At 51.7% G+C, this 9033-nt stretch overlaps 1 protein-coding gene across 1 annotated transcript; it reads right to left on the reverse strand.

The window, feature by feature from the left end:
• Positions 1-6059: 6059 nt before the first annotated feature.
• On the reverse strand, positions 6060-7480 carry LOC136057876 (coiled-coil domain-containing protein 81-like). Its single transcript, XM_065750920.1, has 4 exons — positions 7382-7480; positions 6811-6964; positions 6353-6609; positions 6060-6149 (listed from the first exon to the last, which is right to left on the reverse strand). Exons 1-4 carry the CDS (start codon positions 7478-7480, stop codon positions 6060-6062), a joined length of 600 nt encoding a protein of 199 aa, XP_065606992.1.
• Positions 7481-9033: the final 1553 nt, after the last annotated feature.

Below are 9033 nucleotides of genomic sequence, written 5' to 3' on the forward strand. Positions count from 1 at the left end.
AACCCCTCCGTGGAACCGTTTTTGCGCAGGGACCTGAGTGCACCTGGTGGGTAATGGATAAAAATGGGGACGTCCAGTGTGTCCCACAAGGGAATTTGATGCTGGGGGAATGCAGTCTGTAATTACGTGTGTATGTATGTATATATATATATGTTTCTATGTAACTCATGTTATTACTGTTTGGTTATGTATAGATGTGTGTTAAGCATGATGTGATGATGTGGAATAAGGGGTGGAATGTTGTGGTTTTGTGGTTTTGATGCCGGTATTCCACATCAGAGCATCATGCAGCAGTGAAGGAGTTAATGCTGGGGGAGCAGCAGAGGGGAGGGGCGGAGCTCCGCACGGGATGCAGGCGGCACTCGGTCTGGGCACGTTGCTCTGGGCTGCCGTGGAGGTTTCAGCACGTGTGCTTCCCCTGCGGGTCCTCCTTAGCGTAAGCTCATAGCTTTTGGTTTGAAACTTTTTCTCTCTCTTTAAATTGTTCAATTTTATTAGATTTAGTAAAGTTACCGTTCCTTCTCAAATCGTGCCGTTGTTTTCTTGTCGACCCATCCCTTCCTGCTGTTTCCCCCTCCGCCTCCCGGAGCGCGGCTCTGCTCGGGCGGCCGCGCGGCCACTGACGCAGTTTCTTTTTCTCTCCCCTCTCCCTTCTCGGTTTTCCCTTGGGTCAATGTCACGGACAACACCGTGACAATACATTACTCCGGTGCTGAGCACGAAGAGCTTAAAAAAACGCCAGCATGCTATAAGGTACATGAAAAACCTTAGTCCACTTAGCACCAGATTTACAATTGAGTACAAATACTTCACTGCCCGCATTCTCCACCAATAATTGTCACGGTGTTATCCGTGACAGTAACCCAAGGGAAACGGAGAAGGAAGAGAGGAGAGAAAAAGAAATTGCATCAGTGGCCGCGCGGCCGCCCAAGCAGAGCCGCGCTCCGGGAAGGGGAGGGAGAAACAGCGGGAAGAGATGGGTCTACAAGAAAACAACGGCACGATCTGAGAAGGAACGGTAACTTTACTAAATCTAATAAAATTGAACAATTGAGAGAGAGATAAAAATTTCCAAACCAAAAGCTGTGAGCTTACGTTAAGGAGGACCTGCAGGGGAAGCACACGTGCTGAACCTCCAGGGCAGCCCAGAGCAAGGCGCCCAGACCGAGCGCCACCTCGCATCCGGTGCGGAGCTCCGCCCCTCCCCTCTGCTGCTCCCCCAGCATTAACTCCTTCACTGCTGCATGATGCTCTGATGTGGAATACCGGCATCAAAACCACAAAACCACAACAAACTGCACGCAAGTTCCAAGACTTCTTTGTGCTGCTCATCGGCACTGGGAGCTCTCTCACCATCTCACCTTCAGCTTTAGAGGAAGGCCTTTGGTTTCAGTCACTACCTCCTTTGATTTGGTTTATAAGCTTCAATTCCAATTCTACTGTAATATATTGCCTTATTTTGCTTCCTAAAATCTTATTTAATGAATTAGTTTTCCTCCTCAGTTCGCTGCCGCTGTTTTGTTTTTAGGTCCATCTCCCTACCCTCTCCCTTTTCCCCTTTCCCCATTGCTGGGCTGTGGGGCCATGGGTTCCCTGCCCCATTAGTCACAGAACAGGGCCAAACCTGCCCATAAACCACCGACACAAACACCAACACCCCCCCAGCAGAAGCCCCATTCCCCATTTTTACCATTCACAACACCTCAAGTTATCCCCCACAACCCTCTCTCTCTTCCCCCAGGCTTCCGTTCCAACCCATAGAAGCCCCCTACAGCACCCCAGCTTCCTCCCTTTTCACCCTTCCTCCTGGCTGCAGAACTCTCCTCCATCCCACAGAAGCCCCACTCATCTTTGCGGATGTGACTCCCATTTACAGGAAGGGCCGTAAGGAGGATTCGGGAAACTACGGGCCTGTCAGCCTGACCTCGGTGCCAAGGAAAGTTATGGAGCAAATAATCTTGGGTGAGATCACACAGCATGTGCGTGGCATCCGGGGGATAAGGCCCAGCCAGCACGGGTTCATGAAAGGCAGGTCATGCTTTTCCAACCTCATCTCCTTTTACGACTGGGTGACCAGTCTGGTGGATGAGGGAAAGGCTGTTGATGTAGTCTACCTGGACTTCAGCAAAGCCTTTGACATGGTCTCTCAAAGTATTCTCCTGGGGAAACGGGCAGCCCGTGGCCTGGACAGGTATACCCTTCTTTGGGTAAGGAACTGGCTAGAGGTCTGTGCCCAGCAGGTAGTGGTTAATGGAGTTAAGTCCAGCTGGCGACCCGTTAAGAGTGGTGTCCCCCAAGGGTTGGTACTGAGGCCCATCTTGTTTAATATTGATGACCTGGATGAGGACATTGAGCGTACCCTCAGTCAGTTTGCATATGACACCAAGCTGGGAGGTGGTGTCAATCTGCCTGAGGGCAGGGAGACCCTCCAGAGGGATCTAGACAAGCTGGATCGCTGGGTTGAGCTACATGGGATGAGGTCCAACAAGGCCAAGGAGGCGGTAGCACGGCGCTCGGGATGGAGAGACATAACAGTCCCAGCATACAGGAAATGTATAGTAGGTATTTCCAACATTTTCCATAATTGTATTAAAGCTTATAAAGCAATCCATTCCTTGTACACTCCTGGAGATCTGCAGTACTCTGAAGTGTGCGTTTAAAAAAAGAAAAATGTAATAATCTTACAAGAGCTTTCAAGAAGCAAACATCTTAAGCAGCTCCCCAAAGTTTGGGGCAGATTTTTATTAACGTGCTCTGACGGCACGAACAGCAACAGCTTTGAAAACTGGATGGCAATCTTACCTACTTGGATGGCAATCTTACCTGCTGATGTGGTTCTTGTTTGCTTGTTTGTTTATAAATATCTGAATTTGAGGTGGTTTTGTTTGTTACTTTTCCCCTACAGGTTAAAAGCACTGGGAGTGAAGTCAAGCTGGGGAAGAACTTCTGTAGGTGGGCGGAACAAAGTCCCAGCGCCCATGGGAGGGCAGTGCTGCACGATGAGGAGCTGTGCCAGGGCTGCAGAAAGCCTGGTCCTGCTGCATCCCAAAGGAATCGGAGATGATGGGCTTGTGTGGCTTCAAGCATGAGGTCAGTGTTCATCCTTCATCCCTGGATGGAGCTGGTTTTCTTGCCAGGAACAGTGGCGAGGATCTTGCTGACTGATTTGGAAAATATTATTCTTTCAATGTATTTTGAATGAACTTTTAAGGATGTCTGCCATATGCCGTTTCCAAGCTCAGTCTGCATTTCATCGTTTAGTATTACACAGTGACAGGGACAGACTAGCACCTTTCATTTATCCTAAGACGACATATCCTGAGCTACAGATTTCTTATTTAGAAATAAACGTAGATCCGTGGAGTTAAAAATCTTGGCCTGAAATAAGGTGGGTGAGTTTTGTTATTGATTCCAGAGGCCTTAGAATGCTATCCTTTTTCCTTAGGTGTGCTTAGAGTTACCTTTTCTCTCATTTGTCTTTTATATGATGGTTTTTCTTTCTGATGGAATGGTCTCCTCAAAGCCTGCTTTCAACCCTACGTCTCATCTGTTTTCTCCAGGCTTCTTCAGGGCCATGAAAGGTTTTTTTTTTCTCCTCCTTTCATGCATAACGTGGCCTCTGGGTTTGTTTGTTCTTCCGTCTTCCTCTGAAGCATCAGGAATTGGCCTCAGCTGGAAATGGGCTGTTGGATGGGGTCCACAGCTGCTTCTGGTGGTAGCAAGAAACTTCTCGGGCTCCTGGCTGATGTGTATTGCCCCCGGTCACATGGGCAGGGATCATTGCCATTTGCTTTTGTAACGCTTCTGTCTTGTGAAGGACAGAGCACAGGTGTGGTATTCGTGGGATTTAGTCCTGTGTGCTCAAAGTCTGGAGCTTGCAGTAAGGCAGGGGAGGCTGACAATACACAGCCAGGCCCCACGCTAGGCATCCGTGCCACCCATGATGCGTGTTCCCCCAGTCCAAGAGGCCATGGGCCGGAGCACGCAAGTGTTACAATGAGAAAGACGGTGAGTGCCACTGCCGGCTGCTCCCTCGCCCCACTCACGCTGCACGTGAGCTGCTGTCAGGGGGCCACTCACTCGCAGACACCCGAGGTGTGGTGCATGGGCCGGCACGCAGCCAGCGGCATGAGGAAAAGGAGCAGCAGCAGCACCATCACTCCTGGAGGAGAGGGGCAGCACATCGCGCCTGGCTTCATCACTGTCGACTTCAGCCACAGTGTGCCTGGTGTTGACGCTGACGTCACAGAACCATTGGTTCCATGGGCTGTGCCACCACGGGGGGTTGTGCGAGGGGGTCCGGGAAGGGGCGGGACCCCTGAGGATCAGGACAAGCACCTGGCTGCCAGCGCTGCCTGCTGATAGCAGGAGGAGCACAAGTGGCTTTGCAGAGCATTTGGGTGCTGGAGCACAGCTGTGACAGACGAGCAGCGATGTGCTGGGGCATGCCGTGTCCCCATGTGCACATAACTGCATTGGGAGTGACAAACACAGTCGGTACATCAGCACACACTGACTGCACACTGACATGCACTGGGTGCACACCAATGCACACTGACTGCACACTGATTCAGACTGACTCCCCAGTTTTATTGTTGGCCCCTCCCCAGGTCCTGGCAGGTCACTATAATATCCTGTTCTGGAGTGGTCCCACCCGGATCCCCCCGTGTGAAGAAGAATTCACCAGTAAAGCCCATATGATGCCCTTCGGTGCAGATTCACAGAACTGCAGGGGTTGGAAGGGACCAACAGAGGTCATGGAGTCCAGCATGTCAGCTGTTCCTTCGAGCTTTGGTTCATCAGCAAATTGCTGAGGGTGGACTCTATCCCCTCATCAAGGACACTGATGAGGATGTTGAACAGGACCAGACCCAGCACCAACCCCTGAGCAGCACTGCTAAATGCAGGCCTCCAACTGGACTCTGTGCTGCCGATCACAACTGTTGTGGTTTTGTGGTTTTGATGCCGGTATTCCACATCAGAGCATCATGCAGCAGTTAAGGAGTTAATGCTGCTGGGAGCAGCAGAGGGGCAGAGCTCTGCAGGGGACACCGGATGCCAGGCAGCGCTCTGCCTGGGCGAGTTCCTCTGGGCTGCCATGGAGGTTCAGCACGTCTGCTTCCCCTGCAGTTTTCTCCTTAACATAAGCTCACAGCTTTTGGTTTGGAAATTTTTATCTCTCTCTCAATTGTTCAATTTTATTAGATTTAGTAAAGTTACCGTTCCTTCTCAGATCGTGCCGTTGTCTTCTTGTAGACCCATCTCTTCCCACTGTTTCCCCCTGCCCCCCGGAGCGCGGCTCTGCTTGGGTGGCTGCGTGGCCACTGATGCAGTTTCTTTTTCTCTCCTCTCTCCCTTCTCGGTTTTCCTTGGGTCACTGTCACGGATAACACCATGACAATTATTGGTGGAGAATGCAGGCAGTGCAGTATTTGTACTCTATTGTAAATCTGGTGCTAAGTGGACTAAGGTTTTTCATGTACCTTATAGCATGCTGGCATCTTTTTAAGCTCCTCATGTTCAGCACCAGAGTAATGTGTGCATACAGCTACTTTAGTGTGCTGAGGGGGTTACATACCTCCTGCCTAAACACCATGGCTTAACGTGACAGATTATGAGGCATTTGTATTGGTTTCCAGTTACTCTTTTCAGGTCTTTACCTATATTCAGGATGTCAGCCTGGCAACTGTGTTATCTATATTTCTGAATGCTCCTTGGCAATTTATATCATGTGGAGGAACCAAGACACCAAGGAAGAAGTTTTTGACAGAAGGGCAGTGAGGCGCCAGATCATTGTGCCCAGAGAGGTGGTGGGTGCCCCGACAGCTGTTCACAGACAGGCTGGGCAGGGCTCAGAGCAACCTCATCTGGCAGTGGGTGTCCCCATTCCTTGCAGGGGAGTAGGACTAGGTGCCCTTTCAGGCTTCCTTCCAACTCAAATGATTCCATGATTCTATGAAATACCCTCATGGGCAGGACACCCACGGACACAAGAAACAATTGCTACGGAATGAGAACAGAGCAGCTGCATCAAGCAGCGGCTGCAGCCACCAACATACTCACTTGGGTAAGACGATGAGCCAGCAAGAGGGAGTCAGGGAGGCCGGAGGTGTCAAGCGGGATATCAGCATGTCCAGCAGCCAGGGGGCCTGCAGGGGAGGAACAGGGAGGATGTGGGACGTCCTTGTCACAGCTGAGGCACTACAGAGTACTGGAGGAGCCCAAGGCAGGGAGAGCTGACAGCACCACAGCACTTGCACGACCCGAGCAGCTGGCCAGGTTTTGCTGGGCCCCGTGCGGGCACAGCAAGGGTCATGGCACTGCCCGGGCCACAGAGAAACCAAAAGCTCACCTTGGAAACAGCTTTTCTGAATGCCTCTTTCCCAGATAACTTCTCAACAAAGTCATCGTAGAACTTCATTTCAAAAGTCAGCCCGTCAATGAAGAGCAGTCCGATGCCCTTCACGACAAAGGCAACCTTCTTCCCGTTCTGCAGACAGCTGGAAAGCAGGGACACGGTGCTTTGGACACAGGTCCTCCCTCTCTGCAGTGTCACAGAGGCAACTGTGGCCACCTCACTGTACTTCAGGGGCTCCACATCCTTATGGGCTGAAAAATGCAAGGGACAGTTTGATCATACAGTTGCTCTTCCACAGGTGCTTCCCTAGAGCTGCTTATTGCTGACATCACCCAGAATGGCCCCATATTTGCACGGGCTCCTTGGAGACCAGGCTTTGCTTCTGAGAACAGAGGTCATGGCCCTGTTTGCCCTGTCCATGAAGCCAGCAAGGGTTTAATTCCCCCTCCTACCTGGCAGGGATTCCTTTTTGGGCTTGAGGTGGTGCTTGGCTATGAGGTTTTTAGCCAGGTGGAACACAGGCCAGCACAGAGTCACGGTCCCTTCCTCCGTCTTGATGCTTTCGGAGATGATGTCAAAACAGCCGAATCTGGGAATCCAGACCCCCTGCAAGTAGAAGAGAAAGGAAGGGCTGAAGGGCTATGAGCCAGCTAGAGGAAGAGCTGGAGGTGGTCCAACGTAGGGACAGAGCTCAGGAGCCTTCGCCCGCTGTTCAGAGGCATGAGCCGGGGCAGCGGGAATGGCTTTGGGAAGGAGCTGCACAGTCCCTCCCCTTGCCCTGCCAAATGCAGCACAGCAGTCAGGGCAGAAGCAGCCTGATGGGATCCAGATGTTTCTAGGGACCGGGATCATTCCCGATATATGTCCTTGCCTATCACAAGCGGTACTGCATTTGTAGGAAACCCATGGGATGAGCAGTTGGGAAATGTGGGGTGAGTTTCCTGCTCTCTGTGGAGGGGAAGAGTCAGAGGGAAGTCCAGGCTGAGCTGGACAGACAGAGGAGGAACCCGACAGCCAACACACCTTCTGCACCAGGAGCTGCTCTTGTACACAGGCAGCCACCGCATTCCAGACGGCAACTCGCTCTGTGCCAGCAGTTTGCTCCCTGTTGGCGCCAGCCATGCCGGACCTCATCCCTTTCAGAGGCATCTGCTCGCTGCCGATGCTCCTTCAGGATGTGGGACCCACCACCGTGCACTGCCTTTATGCCCCTCCTGGGTGGCTGTGTCACAAACATTGCCACGGTGACACAGTGACTTCATGGCCAGTGCTGGCCATGGCCCGTGATGGCGCTGGCACAGCAGCCCGCTGCCCGCCCCGAGTGGGAGTGCTGACGCCTCTTGGTTTTCTCTCTTCTTGTCTTTCCTCTCGTTTTTCTTCAGGAGCCATTGCCTGAATTTCTCTTCACTCGGTTGACAGGGAAAGAGCAACAGCTCCAAAGTACTCTACCTATAACACTGATGTGCTGTTGTTAGGAAGCTGCTCAGTTTTGCCTGGCAGTTGTTGATTACTTGTTAGAATGCTCCATCAATTGCCTGGCACTGCTCCTCTATGTCACTGCTGTGACTCCATCGCTCCCACGACACTGTCGAGCAGGGAGTGCTCTATTTGGGAACCCCAGAGATTCACTTTCCTCACAGCATTCCAAGTGGGATGAGACATTTCACAGTGACATTGTGGGCAGGATCCCCTGAAGTAAAGAGAAACGCAGAGGGAAAGATAAAACTGCACGCAAGTTCCAAGACTTCTTTGTGCTGCTCATCGGCACTGGGAGCTCTCTCACCATCTCACCTTCAGCTTTAGAGGAAGGCCTTTGGTTTCAGTCACTACCTCCTTTGATTTGGTTTATAAGCTTCAATTCCAATTCTACTGTAATATATTGCCTTATTTTGCTTCCTAAAATCTTATTTAATGAATTAGTTTTCCTCCTCAGATCTCTGCCAATGTGTTGTTTTTAGGTCCATCTGCCTACCCTCTCCCTTTTCCCCTTTCCCCATTGCTGGGCTGTGGGGCCGTGGGTTCCCTGCCCCATTAGTCACAGAACAGGGCCAAACCTGCCCATAAACCACCGACACAAACACCAACACCCCCCCAGCAGAAGCCCCATTCCCCATTTTCACCATTCACAACACCTCAAGTTATCCCCCACAACCCTCTCTCTCTTCCCCCAGTGTTGTGGTTTTGTGGTTTTGATGCCGGTATTCCACATCAGAGCATCACGCAGCAGTGAAAGAGTTAATGCTGGGGGAGCAGCAGAGGGGAGGGGCGGAGCTCCGCACGGGATGCAGGCGGCGCTCGGTCTGGGCGCGTTGCTCTGGGCTGCCGTGGAGGTTCAGCACGTGTGCTTCCCCTGCGGGTCCTCCTTAGCGTAAGCTCATAGCTTTTGGTTTGGAAATTTTTCTCTCTCTTTTTCAATTGTTCAATTTTATTAGATTTAGTAAAGTTACCGTTCCTTCTCAGATCGTGCCGTTGCTTTTTTTTTGTAGACCCATCTCTTCCCGCCGTTTTCCCCTCCCTCTCCCGGAGCGCGGCTCTGCTCGGGCGGCCGCGCGGCCACTGACGCAGTTTCTTTTTCTCTCCCCTCTCCCTTCTCGGTTTCCCTTGGGTCACTGTCACGGACAACACCGTGACAATTATTGGTGGAGGATGCGGGCAGTGCAGTATTGGCACTCCAT

The sequence above is a fragment of the Cyrtonyx montezumae genome, unplaced genomic scaffold, assembly GCF_038088225.1.
Source record: "Cyrtonyx montezumae isolate F1298 unplaced genomic scaffold, pur_monq_1.0 scaffold_7, whole genome shotgun sequence".
Classification (NCBI taxonomy): domain Eukaryota; kingdom Metazoa; phylum Chordata; class Aves; order Galliformes; family Odontophoridae; genus Cyrtonyx; species Cyrtonyx montezumae.